Genomic DNA, 19,909 nt, shown 5'->3' with positions numbered 1-19,909 from the left:
GGTTTCCTGTTACATTTAAGCAGGGGGAGTGTGACGGGAAGACGAGTTTTAAGTGGATTTACTACTGGTGGCTGAGTAAAGAAGACCTCTTGTGTTTGACCATCTCACTACACTCCACTGGCGCTCGGGTTTCAAAGAGCACCTGCAGGAATGTACCTGATGCCAGTATCAAACCTTATTTTTCAGATGTAACAGGTGCAAATGTTACAAAGCTGTGCAGCCAACAAAAACAGAGCGCTCCTAATCCTACAGTTTTGTGAAAGATAAGACCTACTATACAATACAGCCTTTGTCATGTGATCAGGAGGGGGTAACAATTCCCACATTGATCTGCAGTGGGCTTACACTGTTGGGGTGAACAGGTAATTCTGCAGCTATCCAGTGCCTTTGATGGAAGCCACAACATTAGCCTGCACTTTAAAGATTAACTACTCGCATGATAAATAATGCAACAAGTCTCTTGTTAGGAGCCAGCTAAGCAGTCGTGGTAGGATTTAAAGTTCTGCAATCAAAATGGCACCAATTAGTCATATTTTTTTCTCTCTCTCCTTTGGAAGTTTACATTTTTCTATAGTTAAAAAAAACAAATATAAGACAATGTTATTACAATGAACTCTTTATTGAACTTAGAAAAAACTAAGTAAAATTCCTTACACTCAATTTTCATTTAGGTAATTACAAAAAATAAAATCTTTTTACATACAATTATTTGGGCTAACAGCCAGGACTCAATTTCCGTGGACACATGGTAGTTGGACGTACAAACGAATCTTCCAAACATTAACCACCCAGCCCTGTTGCAGACGGACAAGGACAGATCCAGGGCGCCTTGTGGTTCATGCACAAAGAGTGGAACTGGGCACTGGGCAGTCCATTCAGACTCCATGAAAGTATGGAGGTGTTAGATATCGGGCACCCATCTTCAAACGCACGGTTATTGTGGTATCCAACTCTTCCATGTTCGCGTTGAGAGTCCAGTGCTAAGATCCAGCCCGCAGTCAGTCTAGGACCAGCCGTAGAGGACCCCGAGAGCCAGTGGCAGCAGCTGCAGGGAGACCTCAGTCCTTCCACCGGCGCTCTTGTCCTGAGTTGAATTCCCGGTCACGTTCATGGTAGCGTTGGTCGCGGCCACCGTGGTGGGGTTGGTCGCGGCCACCGTGGTGGGTTTGGTCGTGGTGGTGGAAGCTGTGCTCTCGGCCTGAACCTAGGAGGGCAGAATTATAGTTATTTTCCCCTAATTAAAATAAAAGGCAGAGGGGAAAAAAATAAACATACACCTCCGAAACAATTCAAAGTGTAAGACTGTATGCTAAAATTCAGGCTAAAATTGGCACCAAAACACATCACCCCATTTCTGCAACAAATTAACTCACCTGAGACGCCAAATGGAGAGCAAAGAGCAGAGCTCCCAGGAAAACGAGGCACAACCTGTTCATCTTGTCGGCGCGGGTGACAGGAGCTGCTCAGTACCTTTGTGTGCGGTGGTCGAGGAAGGAGATGTGCCGAATGAAACAAGATGCGCGCAGGTGGCTTTTATACTCCGTGTGACCCGTGACCTCATTAGAGCCACCCAGGTCCACCTGCTCAACACCCAGCAGCATTCACGGTGTGTTGGAAATACCAAGTCTGCCTCCTACTTTGACACCGCTCAGAAACATGATCAAATTAAATTATTATTTCTCAAACTGTGTAGTGTAAAAAAAGACCTTATATAATTGATCAATTATACAGTTGCTTGAAATGCAATGTAAGGCCAACAAAATGTAGAACTTTTTTTTTTAATTAGTTTTTGTTTTGTTTTGTTTTATTAATGTATTAGAAATGCAGGTAATTTATTTAATTTCTCCACGTTCAAGTTCAATAAGTGAACTCACATTAGACATTAAGAGAAATGGCTCCACCTTGTGACGATCCATGCTTACTGCACATCATGCGACTTGGTGTAGTTTGGTCCTCCGACTTACCCGTAGTTGTACGGTGAACTGTTTCTTCCGGTAGAAACACACTGCAAGTAGAGGGTGTAATAACATCTTTACAGACGTGTTGCCTCGAAAGATAAGCTGCAGGTTTCTTTTAGTCGTCTTTTCAGGCCGCAGCGCCCTGTTGTGTGCACATGCTGCTGTGCCGGGTTTCTGTGGTGAGCCAGACCCTGGGACGATGGAGCCGGAGGTCACAGCGGGTAGGCGGCCTCCTCTGCCGCGCTGCCCCCCTGAGCTCCAGCCGCTGTCACGGAGTTAGTGCTGGGGAAGGCTCCGCTCAGCCCGCAGACACCACCAACTCTGCTCAGGGTCTCTACCGGGACTCGGTTCTCCTCCCCAGGACAGACTTTCCAATGAAACTGACCGGACAGAAACTGCTGGACAGAGAGATGGAGATCCAACAAGTAAGATGAACTCTTCTTCAAATCACTTGACTTTAACCAAACAACAACAAATACAAATACTGCAGGGTCATGTGTGGAACTCCTCCACAGTGCACCAATTTAAAAAAACAGTTCAAATCAACAAGTATCAACTCTTACACACTACTGTAAATATTAGATTTCAACTTTAAAAACAGTAGTACCAGTGTTGTTTATTCTAGCTTATGGCTTAAAATATATTACCTGCTAATCAGACCATTTATGTTTTGTTTTTTCTTGTCTACCTTTTGTATCTGAAGAAAGGGGCACTTAACATAAGCGTTGTCTTCATCGTGCTCCTTTTCAATCATGTATATATGAATAAAAATAATATAAAATCATGTATAGTTGTTGAAATGTGAAAACATGTAACTAACATGACTGAAATAAATAAATAAATAAATAGTGATGAAAGTTGATGAATGGGATTTTATAGATTGTATGTAAAATTATCTGAACTATGTGTTCTTTAGACTTGTGGGTTTGCAGAGTTGTACTCCTGGCAAAGAGAGAGAAAAGCAAAGAAAGAATTTTGTCTTCATGATGGACCCCCATACGCCAATGGAGACCCCCACGTTGGGCACGCACTAAATAAAGTATTATTGTGTTTTATGGCAATATACAGTTGTTGATGTATGTGAAATTGATCTTTATTTAATGATGTTTGCAGATTCTAAAAGATATTCGCAACCGATTCGAGATGCTGAGGGGTCGGCAGGTTCACTACATTCCTGGCTGGGATTGCCATGGCCTGCCCATTGAGCTGAAGGCTCTAGGAGAGCTTGGCACTAGTGGACTGAGCCCTCTTCAGATTAGACAGAAAGGTAAAAACGTTAGCTTAAATACCATAATAGTGTATTGGCTATGTTGTACACAAGGGTGGGCACGTCTCCTCGATCCGGAATCAGATATTTTAATTTATTTTTTTCAGCTCGGGAGTTTGCTGAGAAAGCTATCACTCGGCAGAAAGCAGCTTTCCAGCGCTGGGGTGTGATGGCAGACTGGGATCAGTGCTACTTTACTTATGATGGAGCCTATGAGGCTGCTCAACTCAAAGTGTTCCAGGAAATGCACAATAAAGTGAGAGATTTGACATAAATCAAAACATTGAAGTGAAATAGTGTGGCCTATATTAATAATAATAATAACTCATAATGCGATGTGCACTTACAGGGTCTGATATATCAGGACTACAAGCCAGTTTTCTGGTCTCCTTCTTCCAGGTAAGGTGTGCTGCAAAGTTGTTCTATCATAGTAGCCCAACTGTTAAAGACAATCTTGTTGCTGTCCAGGACGGCTTTAGCAGAAGCTGAACTGGAGTATAACTCTGAGCATGTAAGCAGAGCCATTTATGCCACATTTCCAGTGACAAATTTACCTGCAAGTATCACTAAAGAAGCAGGTATCCAAAATGTTCATCTCATTAGAAGTCAAATCCATGCATTTGTGAGTGTAATTCATGTGTTCCTATGCTTATTTATTATCTACATTTGACAGCTGTGGATAAAGTTTCTGTATTGGTGTGGACGACCCAACCTTGGACCATTCCTGCGAACCAGGCTGTTTGCTACATGCCTAATGCCCAGTAAGATAAAATATGTAATAAAATATTTGTGTGAATCTAAATTTCTCCAATCGTTGTGGAAACCAAAAATGATGTATGTTCTGCAGGTATTCTATATCACAAAGAGCAGATAATAGTGAATTGCTCCTGTTGGCTACTGAGCGCATAGCCAGTGTATCAGCACTTTTAGGCACAGGACTGGAGACACTTGTCACTTTTATGGGTAAATCCTAATCTCACAGATCACTGGTTGTGTCTAAACAAATGGGGCAATGTAATTGTTTTTGCTTAGGTTCCCAACTCGAAGGTGGAGTCTGTAAACACCCCACTATCCCGTCCAAAGAAGTGCCTCTGCTGCCAGCCAATCATGTGACTATGGCCAAAGGGACAGGACTGGTCCACACAGCCCCAGCTCATGGCATGGAGGACTACAGTGTGGCTTCTCAGTTCAAGTTATCTGTGGTATGAGGCAGTTGTTCTGGAAGTTCTTTAGTTTTTATATTTTTGGAACTTCCTACATAACGTTTTGCGGCCCTTTAGGAATGTATTGTGGATGAAGATGGCAAGTTCACAGAGCTGGCAGGTCCTGAGCTGCAGAGTCTCTCTGTGATGAGTGAAGGAACTGATAAAGGTAACAAACAGTTGTGCTCTATGTCACATGTATGCCTTTGTATTGACTTATTAGTTAATAGTTATTTGTCTTTCCTGTCTGTTTCAGTGATCTCAATGCTGAAGGAGTGTGGCTCTCTGGTGAAAGAGGAGCAGTGTGTGCACAGTTATCCGTACGACTGGAGAACCAAGCAGCCCGTTGTGATCAGACCCAGCAAACAGTGGTTTATTAACACTGCATCACTCAAAGACAAAGCAAAGGTGAGTCTTTTTATACCTTGGCTGTGACTGAAACCCTTTAGATGATCAACATTAATGATTTTGTTTTCTCTCTCTGCTAGGATGTTCTTCAGAAGGTGCGCGTCCTGCCAGAGTCGGCCCGTGGAAGCATGTTGGCCATGTTAGACAGACGTACATATTGGTGCATCTCCCGACAGAGAAGCTGGGGAGTTCCTATCCCTGTCTTCTACCATAAAGACACCGGAGAACCTCTTATGAACAAGTAAACTCGCACACATTTTGACATACTGCACATAATTTCTCAAACTCATAAAGTTGTTGTCCTGTTGCAGACACACTGTTTCTCACATAGCGACACTCTTCAAAGAAAAAGGCAGTGACTGTTGGTGGGAACTTCCTATTGAGACCCTGTTGACTTCAGATGTCCTGAAGAAAGTCAGTATATATTTATTTTAGTATGTAACACTCAATTTATATCTTCCTTTTGTGTCTGAACACATCTTGAACCCATTTTGTATGTTTTCTCAGAGCAAAGCCGGCCCTGTGTCTGACTATGTTCGTGGAGAGGATGTGCTGGACATCTGGTTTGACAGTGGAGCATCATGGGCTGCAGTACTAGAGGGTAAAATAAAAAGATTAGTTGCTTTCAAGTTAATAAGAGAGACTGTTTTCCCTCTTATCTGTAATATCTGGAGAGTTTTGGACGATCTCAATATGTGGCCACCCTGGACGTGTATAATTGTGTGTCATTTTTAGAGGAGCTGGAGGAAGAGTCTGAGGAGCCAGAGTCGCGCCTCAGCTGGCTCCCTGCTCCGCTGCGTAAACCTTTGACCACAGGTTCAATAAGACCGAGCTAATCACACAAATGTTTTTCCTTCCTACTCTTCTGCTTCCCCTTACTTCATGTGAATGGGTTGCAATCTCTGGAATTTGATGTCATAATTTCATAGTTTCTGTACAGGTGCATGGGCGATTCACAGATGTTGGAAATAAATATCCCAACAAAAATCTACAGATGTTTAAACTTATTGTTGTTGTGAAACATAGTGAAAAAATAAGTATATTCCATCATTTTTTGTTAATATAGAAAGAGATATTGGACCATAAAAGGTTGCCTGCGCTGCACTTATTAAATTCTATATGCTCTGTTATGATATTATGATGTCATGGTAACGCGACCTATTGAACACCACTGTATAACACGTCTTTTTGTTTTCCTTTATGTGCATGCTGCAGGTGTGTGCTTTGAACAACATGATCTTTCCCTTTCCTGAATGGCTCAAACTATACTTTGCTGTTTAGATGTTTTTCTGAGGCTGCACAGTTTCAACTGTTCGCCCCAACTATTGCTCTGTTCAGCTGTGTTAAAAAATACTACATGTATTTTTGACTTTTTACTAACGGCTTATGACCATCTTCTTTCGGGGAATTCTCGAACTGCCTCGTGCATTTTCAAACCTTGTGTTTAAACCTTGTTTTTTTAGAGTCTGACTCCAGGGCGGACGTGTACATAGAGGGGAAGGACCAGCTCGGAGGGTGGTTTCAGTCTTCACTTCTTACCAGTGTAGCTGCGAGGAACAAGGCTCCATACAAGTCAGTATTTATTCTTATAAAGCGTGTTTCAAGTCTTCTCTAATGACCTACTTACTTTCTATGCTCATAGGTCCCTCGTGGTCCATGGTTTTGCTGTCAGTGAAAAGGGGGAGAAGATGTCAAAATCTCTGGGCAACGTTGTGGATCCTGATACAGTTATAAATGGATCAAAGGTTTGTTTCATATTCAGGTGTTTTTACCAGACTGTTTATAGTAACATGTTTTAAATCTAATTCATAATGGACTCTTGGTCAGGACCCCAGCACGCCTGCCTACGGGGCTGATGTCCTTCGATGGTGGGTAGCAGAGTCTAATGTCTTCTCTGAGGTCCAAATAGGGCCCAGTGCTCTTAACATGGCCAAAGAAAGTATCGCCAAGGTACTATACTATGATCATGTATATGCTTTTTATTACAATATGTTTTGACATTTTTTGACATTTTTTGGCAGTTGAGGAACACTCTGAAGTTTCTACTTGGAAACCTACACGGCTTTGACCCACGCACTCAAGCTGTGGACCCCAAAGAAATGCACTACATCGATCAGTACATGCTACACCTGCTACGGGAGTACAGCATCAAGGCATGGCCCGTTTTGACAGATATTATATAGTGTTATGTAGCACACAAATAAATCTCAATCATCACAGAAAAGGTTGAACTATTTGGTTGTACGTGCAGGTGACAGATGCCTATACTGAATTTGATGCTGGTCGAGTGATTCGCCTCCTGCAAGCTTTCATCAGCAGAGACCTCTCTAGCTTTTATTTTAGCATCATCAAAGACCGGTAAACGATGCACATATAGTGTTAGGCTTGTCTATTTCCTTTAGTGGTATTATACTGCGCCGATATCTCTTTTAGACTTTACTGCGATCCAGAAGACTCCTTGGGCAGAAGGTCATGTCAAACTGCTTTGGAGGAAATTTTAGATGGTGTGATCAGATCAGTCGCCCCCATCCTGCCACACCTGGCTGAAGAGGTGTATCTTCATGCCCCTGGACATGACAGTATGTATTTGGTCATTATGTTTTGTGTTGCTTGATAATGTCCATAAATGCAACTGTTAATCATTTGCAGATGATGAGACTTTGTTTAAAAGTGGGTGGATCAAGAGCAGCTCTGTGTGGAGGCAGCCGGGGCTGGAGGAGGCAGTGGAAGGAGCATGTGCCATTCGGGATTCCTTCCTCTCGTCAATCCCAGGGAAAAACGCTGCTTTGTATGATCTCACTATTGCTATTGAACCAGGTCTGCTGTTTGAGCTCATGGAAGTAAGTCGCATATAAACTGGACATTTTTATCGCTTTCATTATTTTAGACCTCATAAGAATAACTAATGTCTTCTTGACCTCTAGTCTCTACAGGTGGAGACCACTTCCACCTCCTCTCAGCTCGTGGAACTGATGATGTGTGCTAAAGTAAATCTCACCAGTGAGCTGCCCCGGGATCTGCCCTCAGATTCCCTGCGAAGTCACGGAAAGTTCCTCATTAATTTGGAGGGTAAGGCCATTATTGGGTGTTACTGTTTATTGTTACAGATTGTGGACAGGCTCTTAGTACTTACTGTATTTACAGGAGGAATGATCCGTGAAGACAGTGCCTACAGTATCGCTGTCATGCCCACCGCTGCTGCCCGCTGCCCGAGGTGCAGGCGCTTCACCTCACAGACCACAGACTGTTTATGCCCACGCTGCCAGACTGTCCTGTCACAAACCCAGTGACATTGTGGCTAACTAATAACTTTCTGATGGAGTGAATTAAGTACAATTATTTATTTAAATGAAATCACAATTTGCAAGAAAAAATTCAGCTGATGGGCATAAACAAAGTGGTTTCACATCACTTGTCTGATCCGTCTGTTGGACACACTAAATATAAAAGGCTGTTTCACGACAGAAATGTCACTATGTGACAACTGTGGGAATTTATCTGTATTATATATTGAAATGTAAATGTGGGTGATTGTTTTGCGGTATTTTTTCTTAAAAGGACAAATGGCTTTGTTTTATTTTATTTTTAGAATTTAAAGAGAGTTGGAGTATGTATATTGTATAATGGCGCATGATGGAAATTAAAGCATCACTTTTTTTTGAGAAACCCTTTTATTCTGCATTGATTAGCCCTGTGTGAAAAGCAGCATGTTAAACTACAGAATAGAGGTGTACAGGCACAGCTAGCACATACCTGTTTGTATATATAAATAAAAAATAAGGTATTTATTTTATGATACAACTATCGTTACATCAGTCGAGAGCAAAGCGAGAAATTAAACATGGCACTCAAGAGTTAAAGTAGTCAGCATTAAAGAAGTAGATCCATGAAAACATAATTTCACACATGCAAAAGGGTTAAAAGCCTTTTCCACTGTTATCAGCCAGACTGTTTGTTTTGAAAGTGAAACCAAGAAAAATGTCAGACCATATATTTGCAAAGGCTTACAGATGTGTGATATGAAAACCGATCATAAAAGTCTTAATACCTGGCTGGTAACACAGTTCCACATTCAACATGTTAACACAAGTCAAAATACAACAATTTCATCATGATTACTGGGGTGTTTTTGCCCTTGTCACCATTTCCTTTTTAAAAACATCTTTCTATTCTGGTCTTATACGTTTCTTCTGGGTCAATCTTCAGTGGTGAGTGCCTCCACAGCCTCCAGGAGGTGCAGAGCGAGGCTGTACTGAGCATGGTTCTCTGGTAGGATTTCAATCAGCCGGCTGACCAGTCTGCTGGTCTGAGACAGGGGCACCATGGGGCAACGCAGCTCACCGGGGTCCTGCCCACAAAACAAATGATGAAGTACCGATACCTGGGATGATCTGTAGTTACCGTTCAGACATAACTCACCATAGCTTTGAGCCACGTGCAAAGAGTAGGGGGCAGACGGGCCAGTAGCTCCATCGCGGGCTGCGTCTGGCTCTGGCTGTGCAGGAGAGAGAAACTCAGTCTCTGCCCAGTCAACACCAGCAACTGAGAGCCCAGCACGTCTTTATCTTCCACCTCCAACATCAACTGAAGACACCAAAGCCAATTTAACAACGTCAGATCATTGTCAAAGAGAAAAGAAAATCGTATTTATTTTTTTGTACCTGTTCAGCTCTGCGGTCTAGACCCTGGTTGTACAGTTCACAGACAAGATGGCGCCTCAGGATATCGGGGTTGACCTGGAGCAGAGAGCCCAGGTCTAGACAGAGGGAAGGCCACCAGTCGGCCGCAGGACCGTTAGAGGGGAGAGGAGTGGAGCCAGACTCTGAGGAGGAGGGAGTAGTGTCTATCGCCTGCACCCAGCTGGTCAGTACTCGCAGGAGGAACTGTAAACAAAAAAACAAAATGGTTTTCAAATATGTTAGCTTTATTTTCAGCTAAAAGGGAAACTAAATTACGTCTTACATCTTGGCGCATTGATACAATTGAAGGATCCATGTCTCCACTGGGCATCAACTGGATGGTTGTTAGATCTCTAAAGAATGCATTTTTGCCCTAAAAAAGAAAACACATGTTGCTGCTTGTCTCAAAGCATAATTTATATTTTAGGGGCTTTAGGACAATGGGAAAAAGCACTTTCATCTTTTTGGTTTTTCTGGGACTAAAGTGCAGAAGATGTACGGATGCCCACCTTGCTGTCAAACAATGCGAGTGGTTTGACTTTCATGCTGAAAGTCATAGCCATGTGCAGCAGAGAGGCGAGCAGGCAGTGGTGTTGAACCAGGGGGTAGTGGACCCCTCTCTGCTCCATGGCCAGTTCTGCAATGGAGGCCGGGCCCTCAGCTCCGCTCCACACCTCCTCAACTGAAAACTCTGGAACAGCATCTTCCTCCACCACAGAGTCCGCCTTCAAATTGAGACAAACAACATTAAACATTTTCCTTGATTAAAAAGGGCAATAATTGTTTATTATTGTTATTTTTCTTTTTATCAAAATGCAGAAAACACAGCAGTTATGGCAGATACTGCAGTTGCACAAGCTCACAACCACACAGCCTATCATAAAAGACCAAAATAGTGCTGTTTTTGTCGTGATCATCAGTCAATTATTTACAGCATGAACATTTTAAGGCAGACAGAAATGAGTCTGCAAATTGCTTGGGCTGGCCATGCTGTGTTCAGATAAACAGCCCAGTCTCCATGCTTAGTCTCAGAGTATAATTACTTACAAGGTATTTCAAAAATGACAAATGGTACTCATTTTTAACCAATTGTCCAGTCACCTCCATCAGGATCTGCAGCAACTGGACACAGCTGCCCAGGAAAGCTGTCACTGCCTTGTCCCCCATCCCCACATCCTAAAACACAGACATTACATGTGAGAAAACAATCAAAAACAGTTAAATATTACATATTAAATAAGAATAAGGAGACACACACCCTTCGACATAACCGATCTTTTGGGGCTTTTCCAACCTACATAAACAAAACGATGGATGGTTTTAGTTTCAAATTAAATAAAACGCGTATTTGATATTGAATGATTATAGTGTACTTTTTCCATAAGAAACGTGGTTGAAGAAACCCGCTTGACAATAAATGTACTCCACATCATTGTTGAAATACCTGTAAATATTTTTAGAGATGTTACAGTGTAAAGAAGTCATATTTGCCAAGCAAATACATGAGAAATGTCACATACCTAGTTGGATATGTGCATTGGAAATTTGTTTTAGATGTTCAACTGCCCAGGACAAATAACGTTCCTCCTAGAAAAAGAGATACAAGAATGAATTTTTATACAAAAACCTTTGTCACATACTGTAAATAAGGATAGTGTAAGTGAGTGCTGGTTACCTCCGGGTCCTTGTTCCACTGAACCACATATTCCCAACAACAATGAGCGAAGAGCAGATCTGGAGAGAGCGAGTTTGGAAAGCGCTTGCACAGTGCAAGTAACAGCCCTTACAAAAAACATACACACATGCAAACAACATCCTCAATCATCATGGATTTTTATACAGAGTGATAATATTTACTGTGTCACACAGCAGTTGATTCTGACCTGCAGTTTGATCGCTGTTAACTTGATTTTTGTTGTCACCCATTTCTTCAGTCTCTGCGTCTTTCTGATCAACAATTTCCTTTAGACGCTCAGGGGCCAAGTTATGCCGAAATACCCATTTAGAAACACTGTCTGCAATTCCACCTGAAAATGTAAGGGAACAAAAGAACACTGTCAGTAGGAAGTACAATTGGTAATGAGGAAATATTTCTTAAGATTATTAAAGACTGTACCAGCGCCTCCCTCTAAGAGCATTTTTATAGAGCAGTGTGTTTGAGCGCCCCCTGTGGTGCCCTGAGGTGCCGGCAGGAGCAGCAGCGTCTGCAGAACCAAAACATCCTCCAGCTGACGCACGCACACCAGCCACTGCTCCAACTCCAGGGACACCGCCTCCCACTCCGACTGCAACTGGCGAACACAAAACAACCTTGAGTCGATCTAAACATTTGTCACAAATATTGTACACCAGAATGATTCCACACCTTGCTGTCAGCTCGGCTTGTAATACTAGCCTTGGCAGCACAATGGGCAACAAAGGCTGCCAACAGAGCAGCTGCTGCATTGTGGGACTGGACACATGTGTTTCTGACCTGCTGCCACCAGGGGGAGACAGACTGGGTGTCCCATGTCTCCTCAACTGCACCTACGATACATAGTTTTCAACACACTTTATAATGTATTTAGTCATCTAATAACAAAATCTAATCAAACACTTATGTTCAAGAACCATACCCGTCATGTTGCTGAGTGCTACAAGTAAGGTGTGTAGATTTTGAACAGTCTCCTCAGGTTTCTGTAGTATCTCTTTCTCCCTTTGTAACCACATGCTCAGCAACAGAGACTAAAGAGAAGATAACAAATCATTATAAGATAAACGCATTCAGTCAATGTTCTACTTTTACTTACTAGTAACTGTTGTGGAGTGATCCTAGCCTGCTCTAGTGTTTCACACACTTTATGTATTGAGCTTTTCCCGCACAGAGCGCTCCAGAAGAAGAAATTACCTGCAAGTGTATTAACAGTATAATAGCACATGTACAATACTGCTGTAACATCTGTAAGGAACATATTTGCACTTCACATTGTTGTACCTAGCTGGTTCCATTGACAGTCCTCTTTGCAGATCACCTTCAGCGTGTCCTCTTCTGTGCACTCCATGTGGGAGAGAAATGCCTGTACTGTCATGGGCTGGTCCGGAGAGTCCTGGACAAAAGTAACACTAGGTCTGGTGTTGAGCTGAGCGTAGCGCTGCAAGATCGGGCCCACGCGAGAGAGGTCATCCTTAATGCCTTCGATAGGTTCAATCTAAAAGGAAAATGCATTAATAACAAATATAATTTTAAACAGCCAAAAAAATGGATGAAGGCATTCACTTCATGGGAGGATTCTGTTGCATCTGAGTAGGAGTTGAAGTCTTGAATGTCACTATAAAGCCTGAGCAGTTTTAACCGCGAAGAGCAAAAGTGGAGTAATGTTTCATCAACTTGATCAGGATCTAAAGGCAAATAAAATCAACTGAATTAAATAGTCAAGATAAAAAAATATGAAGTATGATGTTGATCTGCCTGCCTACCTTGACTTTTGAGACTGTCATATAAGGTACTGCTGATGTTAACGAGGCATGAAACAGGGGCGCTCCTATGGGACAGCAGAGACTCCAATGCCTAAAAGAATATAGAGGTCAATAAATCTCCCTTTTTGCTTTTGCCATATTGGCCATCCATCCGGTTTACCTGTTTTTTAACTGCAGGGTGCTTAATGTCCAACAACAAACTTTGAGTTTCACTCTCCAAAATATCTAAAAACAAAACCAGAACAATTAACAAAACACTTGTATAAACAAACAAACAAAACACTTCTGTTAATTCTCACCAGGTTCTACATCTCTGCTTTTTAGCAATGTAGTTATTTTTTTTAAGAGATGCATATCTTTGGCCCGTTCACTCTTTTTGTCACTTAAGCAGGAGAGATGAAACATATGAATATGAAATGAGCTAATCCTATAACAGTCTTTACATGTTTCCTTATAAGAGCCTACCTGAGTGCCAAGTGGAAAGGAATGTTCACAGTCCTCAGTGCTCCGTTGGTGGGGTCCAGTAGACAGACCTGCTGCGTGTGAAGCTGCCAGCCCTGACTCGTCACACTGTTCACTCCCATCAGCCGATAGCCAGCATAAAGTAACCTGGAAATCACATAACAGCTATCTCTGACTGTGCCTGGAGGTTTTAATATTGTAAACCGAAGTAAACACCTGCAGTGTTTTCCAACATTAAAGGCTCCAACTCTGGGTCCACGCTGCATTGCCCAGACTTCAAGGATTCCTCTTCGAGGAGCATAAATGACTAAGAACAGGGCATGCCGTCTGGGACTGGGAGCAGAGGAGTGTGTGTCCCGCATGCCTCGCTCTTCTGCAATCTGCATCCAACCCAGCTGCGCATCTCGATAACCTGAACATCACAAGAGAAGGGAATTTTAAGTTTTGTGCTTTTCATAGACACATTACATAGCTTCAGTTAAACTGACCTTATTTCATTAGACCTGATGAAAAACACTGTGCTTACCTTTCCACATCCGAATAGCAATGCCCCTGACCAAATCCAACAATGTGACGCGTCCAAAATCATCCGTCACACCAGCCAAAGTGTTGCAAGGGGAAAGGCAGATGGATTCACCATGACGACGAGAGTCAGGAAGACCAAATCTAAATGACAGAGCAAGTTTAATAACAAACATTTGTATTGCACTTTACAAGCCTGTGTTATTTATTTATTTATTGACCTTTATTTAACCAGGATAGTCCCACTGAGATTAAGAATCTCTTTTTCAGGGGAGTCCTGGGCCCAGAGGGGAATCTATTGTGCATGTTTTTAGTGGTAGAAACCGGAGTTCCCGGAGGAAACCTACGCAGACACGGGAAGAACATGCACGTTACATGCATGCATGTTACCAAGTTTCTCAAAGCACTACACTGTAGTCATTATTCATTCAAGGCATACTCGGGGGTGGTAAGCTACTATTGTAGTCACAGCTGCCCTTGGGGTAGACTGACGGAAACGAGGCGACCAGTCCGACCCCCACCAACCACTCATTCACTCACTCACACTACAATCATTCAGGCCTATTGTACATGTTTTAGTGGTAGGGGAAACCAGAGTACCCGGGGAACACAGAACTCCACACAGAAGTGGGTATCGAACCCGGGACCTTCTAGCTGTGAAGCACAAGAGCTAACCACTGTACCACTGTACATTTTTATTGGCAGAATAAAAACAAATACAATAGCATAGCTGTTCACCTGATTGGTAGAGGTGTAGCAGCTTCCACTTTAGGTTTTTGCTTTTGAGCAGCTTCTTCCTCAGCCTTGTTTTTGTTCTTGTTCCAACCCAACCACCCACTAAGGTCAATATCACAAAGGAGAGAGGGTCAGGCCATCGTACTGTTCAAATACTCTTAAGAATGATTGATTACTCAAAAAGGGTTTACCTGGCAGCATTAAACAGAGCTGAGGTGAGTTTACTAGCCACAGCCAAGGCCACATGAGACAAAAGAGGCTGAGAGTTGCCCTGAAAAAACAAATGGAAAAGACACACTTAATTATGCAAGTTTATTTTGTGTATTAGAGAGTTAGTTTAAATTATCTCACTTCTACAGCGTAAAAGAATCCTGTGTATGGTCCACTTCCCACAGTCACATACTGAGACATGGCAGGAGGGCTGCCCTTGATGGAAGCATTGAACCCTCCAAGAACAGAAGCATTCTTCATTTGGTCAAAAACAGATGTTGCCATAACACCTGGAAAATAATATAATGACAGTGAGACATTGAGAAATGAGACTTTTATATTCTAAAATATATATACATAAGGGCATAATACAGTAACACTTCACTCACCAACGCTGCAATGATCTACAATATTGTCCATCTCCTGCAGAGCCCACTTCTTATAGGCCAGAGGAGGAGGCTGAATCACATCACTACCTGCTGCCGTAGCTGGACACGAGCAGATTTTGTTTGTTTCTCATGAAAATTCCTTTGTGCTAAGTTACATCAAATGCCTAGGTATTTACTGCAATAGGGTAAGCAGGGCTAAGTTTAAACTGGGTTACACTACACTTGAGCATGTACAGGGGATAGTGAAAGTCTACACACTCCTACACTTTTCCCACATTTTTTTTTTGTTACAGCAACATTCCAACACATATTAAATTTGTTTGTTTTTTCTCACCAATCGACTCACGATACCACATAATCATAAAGGGACAAACGTTATTTTTAATGTTTTAAAAATATATTAAAACAAAACTGCAGCACTCCACTTTATGGTAGAGATGGTTTACCATCTGCAGGTTCTCCCATTTCCTCAGGATAATGCTGGAGCATTATATTCTCCCCGATTGCTCCGTTTGGACAGTCCTGGTGGTTCTGAACGTCTTCCATTTAGAAATAATGGATGCCACTATGCTCTTCAGGACCTTTAACACTGCAACAATTTTTCAGTGGTCTTCCCCAGAACGGTGCCTCGACATGCACTGTCAGTTGTGGGACCTTATACTCTATAAGGTCCCACAACTGACAGTGCATGTCGAGTAGGGCCGCGGCCCTATGGTTAAGAATCACTGTTATAGAGAGCTGTGTGTCTTTCCAAAATCACAAGAAGAATTTTATTTTTAATAAATTTGTTAAATATTCTAAAAAACATTTTTTCCCTTTGTCATTATGTGATATTGTGTGTAGATTGATGAATAAAAAAAGGTGGTCGTCCGTCTGTAGGTTCTCCCATTTTCTCAGAATAACGCTGGAGCTCAGTGAGAAAAAACAAATTACAGTTACTGCGTGTGCCTCACAGCTCGAAGGTCCTGGGTTCGGTTTGAGGAAAGCCTCTGAAGTTGTCTGGCCTGCTAAACTACATGCTTTTTCAAAGACATAGTCTGGGAGCAAGCATGATCTCAACGATTTCTTTTTAACGAGGAACGCTTCGAACGGTGTTTCTTGCTCCGGTTTTAGGGATTTAATATTTTCCAAATGATTTAAAACAGACGAAAGAGCAGAAGAAAACAGTGTATCGGTCGCCACGCCGCCATGTTTAGTGTTTTGGAAGAGTGCGTGGTGGTGACAGATGACGGCTTCCGTCTCTTGGTGCGTGATTGGACCGATGTGGGTCAAATCGTGGGTCAAAAGCCGCCCAGACGGTTCTTCTTTTGAACAGAAAAGTGTCTGGCAGGCGAGACAAATTCTGAAGTGCCGTGATGCGGCGCGCTCCAGTGTGTGTTGAAATCCCACATGGACGCGCGTCAGAGGACGTGCCGGGGCGCGCTGCGTTATGGTGTACATTGGCCTTAACATAACAAAATGTGGGAAAAGTGTATGTGACGTATGAGCAGAGCACAGCTAACAAATGTTTGAAGGTACCTGAATGCTTTGATGCAATCTCTATCCAAACACCATGGAAATAAACATAAGTTTACACCCACACACTGTGCATTGCAAGTTACTTGCATACCTGTATTACTACAAAACACAGTTCAAAGGTACTACCTCTTGCCACCTGATTCCTGCAGGCTCTCAGAGACTGGAAGAGGCTGAAGCCATCAATGGTCACCAGAGCAGCAGGATAAAGGATGCTCAGCTCCTCATGCTGAGACAGGACAAAGTAATTAGTACACAATGAGGTAATTTTAATAACCGTAAAGACACAGGAAGGACAAGTGTGTTACCTGCTCTGTTACTCCAGGATGACGAGGGATCTCATAGGTGCGACACTTGAGCCTTAAAGCAGGATCCTCATGAAGCAGCTGAGCCAGCAGCAGAACACCATGCTGAACAAAGACAACTTTTAAGTTTTACTGTACATCAGATAAAAGGTTGCAGCGGTTGTGCAACATGCAAAATAAGGTTTTGCACCTCTGTGTAGAAGCGCACATAGCCAGAGGTGAAACCCACAACCACACATGTCCAGTCAGGCCTCCCCGTGGAGCTCCTACAGGCGACAATAGCGTACTTACAACTATATCCAAGTCTATTTAAACTAAACAGGCACCATACACTTACCTCTTCTGACTGGCCAAAGGAATACAAATGGCGCTGCTTACAGACTCTCTGTCACAATTCATTACTAGTTAGTTAGAACATTTACTTTAATTTGTGTATAAGCCCACTCCTTATCTTTTTCAGCTTACCCTTCTTCAGTACTAAGAGTTCCAGACCAGGACATGGCCAGGGTCATCTCCTCTCGACCACCGTCATCTGTTCGCCACTTAGCTGTAAGACAGATTCATCATCCTTTATTGCTCACCGACTGTAATACTAGCAACTGTGTGGGGGTATGTGTGTGACCTGAGAGGAAGACAGCTTTCTGTTCACGTGCCACCACTAACAAGTCAGAGCAGGGCGACAGAGCCACAACACAGTCCTGCAGCCAGCCCGGTGCAGTCTGCCCCACACTCTCATCCACCTGGAACAACAGTATATTTACATTATGTGTACTTCCATGTATTCTATACTACATGCTATAAGAGAGATGACAAGAAAACATTACTGTAGAAGTGGGAGTGGTTGCGTTTTCCTCTTTAACATCATTCTCCCATGCAGACTCCCAATCTGAGGTGTCCCAAGTCAACTCATCTGTCCAAGAAAAACACAAAATCATGGCACATTGTATTCAGCAGCAACAATGTGATCAAAAGTTGTCAATGAATTACTATGCATTAACACATCGCAACATTTAGGAAACTAATTTTCCTCAATGTCCAGCGATGTATTCACAGGGAACTTAAGAGGCGGCTTGCAGCAGCTAATCAGTCTCTCCTCAAATAGAGTGGTCTACAAACTAGTTGCTATTTTGCAAAGCAATTTATTTTCAGCGTCTTTTCAAGCAATGTTAAGTGTCTGCTCGGACTTCTCACCTGTTTGAGCCTTGTCCTCCTCGGGTGCAGGTTTCTGGCTCTGGAACAAAAAGTCTCGGACGGTTTTCAGCTCCTGGAGCTTACAGAACTCCAATAAGCTACAGGACATTTCTCTTCTGTCCCGTTAGGACCGAAGAAAGAAAGGTTGAGCCCAATTAGCCTAGTGGCTAAGGCTAACTCCCCAGTTGTACAAGATTAGCTTGGCAATATAATTCTCTGCTAAACTCTTTCTTTGTGACCGACAGCTAGCCAAATAGACACTTTCAATGTTTACCTTTCTTCGGGAACTAATATCTGATCAATGCTATGGTCTCAAATGTTTTCCGACATCTGCAATACTTCACTGCTGATGACACATCGCTAGCATAATAACATAGGTCACTTCCGGGATGCTGGTTCTTTCCAAATAAAACGGTGGGCACAAATTTCAGTTTTCAACTTGCCTTCGTGTCTAGTTGTTCCTCTATCTTTGTAAAATAAATGACACTCCAACAATCGGCAATGTAATAAGGATTAGGTTCAAATAATCTTATTATCGGTACAGTAGTTCACAATGGAAGCAAAGCACTAGGGGGCAGCAGAGCGCAATTCTCCCATAGGCGCAACTCTGTAGGATGGAATATGTTTTCTCTCTCTCTCTCTCTCTCTCTCTCTCTCTCTCTCTCTCTCTCTCTCTCTCTCTCTCTCTCTCTCTCTCTCTCTCTCTCTCTCTCTCTCTCTCTCTCTCTCTCTCTCTCTCTCTCTCTCTCTCTCTCTTTATGTATTTATTTATTTATTTATTATTATTATTATTATTTTAGGAACTTTGCCGTTAAACTTCCATGAACTCATCCCTGGGGTGCTCAAAAGTTTCCTGTCCGGAAGGCCAGACAAAAAACCTCAGGAAACAATTGGGTGTCCGAAAGGTCCTTAGGCCAGAGGCTATTAATTCCTCTGTGTTACCGGGGCTGGGGCGCAGGAACAGCTCCCATCTGGTCCCCCCTTCCTCTGTCAACAAGGAAATGAGCTGGCATCTCAAGTGTCCCAGGCCAATTGTGATCCTGGGGCACAATAGGAGATGCCATTGGATTATTTTCTCGCTGTGATGGCGTAATACAAAAGTAGTCAGCACCTAAATAGCATCCCACTTAAGAAGTTTGGTAAAAATATATCTAAATATATATATGATCATCTATATTGGGAAAATGGTACTTCATAACACCAACACAACAATACAAAAAAAACTGGAGAAGTTTCCTGTTTTGGTTGAATGGGTACCATACAGATATGTGCTATTTTAAAAAGCCTACTCTTCCAGTTCACTGTTGTTGGGCAAGAGACATCACCCTTTTGATCTGCATGAGCGGGTGTCATAGAAGCACAAATATGGCTAAAATTGCAATGTGGCACAAACATGACAATTACTACTTTGTTATTACAGCAATTGGATGAAGAATGATATAGACTATGAACTTTTGCTGTTTGCTGATGAAACTTCATGTTTTTGATTTTTGAGACACATTGTACTGATGTGTTCAGTATGACTTCAACTCTGTGCATGTGTTCTAGCCAGTCTGGCCATAATCTGTTCGCAAATGCTCTCCACATCTGGAAAACACAACCTCTGGAGG

General features: G+C 42.5%; 2 protein-coding genes across 2 annotated transcripts; one reads left to right on the top strand and one right to left on the bottom strand.

Annotated features, from left to right (window-relative positions):
• The first annotated feature begins 1,981 nt into the window (after positions 1-1,981).
• Positions 1,982-8,392, top strand: iars2 (isoleucyl-tRNA synthetase 2, mitochondrial). Its single transcript, XM_079572985.1, has 24 exons — positions 1,982-2,383; positions 2,875-2,997; positions 3,072-3,225; positions 3,333-3,481; positions 3,575-3,624; positions 3,694-3,803; positions 3,899-3,986; positions 4,073-4,188; positions 4,258-4,427; positions 4,506-4,596; positions 4,684-4,835; positions 4,916-5,076; positions 5,147-5,249; positions 5,343-5,436; positions 5,571-5,651; positions 6,299-6,407; positions 6,478-6,580; positions 6,663-6,785; positions 6,857-6,988; positions 7,087-7,193; positions 7,269-7,414; positions 7,485-7,675; positions 7,760-7,904; positions 7,980-8,392. The coding sequence occupies exons 1-24, from the start codon at positions 2,114-2,116 to the stop codon at positions 8,123-8,125; spliced, it is 3,114 nt and encodes a 1,037-aa protein (XP_079429111.1). The 5' UTR covers positions 1,982-2,113; the 3' UTR covers positions 8,126-8,392.
• A 102-nt stretch (positions 8,393-8,494) lies between these two features.
• On the bottom strand, positions 8,495-18,669 carry rab3gap2 (RAB3 GTPase activating protein subunit 2 (non-catalytic)). Its single transcript, XM_079572984.1, has 35 exons — positions 18,300-18,669; positions 17,933-18,018; positions 17,731-17,848; positions 17,574-17,655; positions 17,446-17,493; positions 17,299-17,374; positions 17,112-17,213; positions 16,933-17,032; positions 15,289-15,387; positions 15,041-15,189; positions 14,881-14,960; positions 14,693-14,791; positions 13,959-14,098; positions 13,649-13,844; positions 13,436-13,579; positions 13,270-13,352; positions 13,131-13,195; positions 12,971-13,061; positions 12,771-12,892; positions 12,489-12,702; positions 12,304-12,401; positions 12,130-12,238; positions 11,880-12,040; positions 11,631-11,805; positions 11,398-11,541; positions 11,190-11,296; positions 11,035-11,101; positions 10,888-10,958; positions 10,773-10,808; positions 10,616-10,690; positions 10,024-10,239; positions 9,798-9,887; positions 9,497-9,718; positions 9,255-9,419; positions 8,495-9,183 (listed from the first exon to the last, which is right to left on the bottom strand). The coding sequence occupies exons 1-35, from the start codon at positions 18,406-18,408 to the stop codon at positions 9,031-9,033; spliced, it is 4,092 nt and encodes a 1,363-aa protein (XP_079429110.1). The 5' UTR covers positions 18,409-18,669; the 3' UTR covers positions 8,495-9,030.
• Between the last annotated feature and the right edge of the window lie 1,240 nt (positions 18,670-19,909).

Source organism: Gobius niger (assembly GCF_951799975.1).
Source record: "Gobius niger genome assembly, chromosome: 16".
Lineage (NCBI taxonomy): Eukaryota > Metazoa > Chordata > Actinopteri > Gobiiformes > Gobiidae > Gobius > Gobius niger.
Note: the sequence above shows the minus strand (reverse complement) of the source record. Positions and strands in the feature narration are given on the sequence as shown.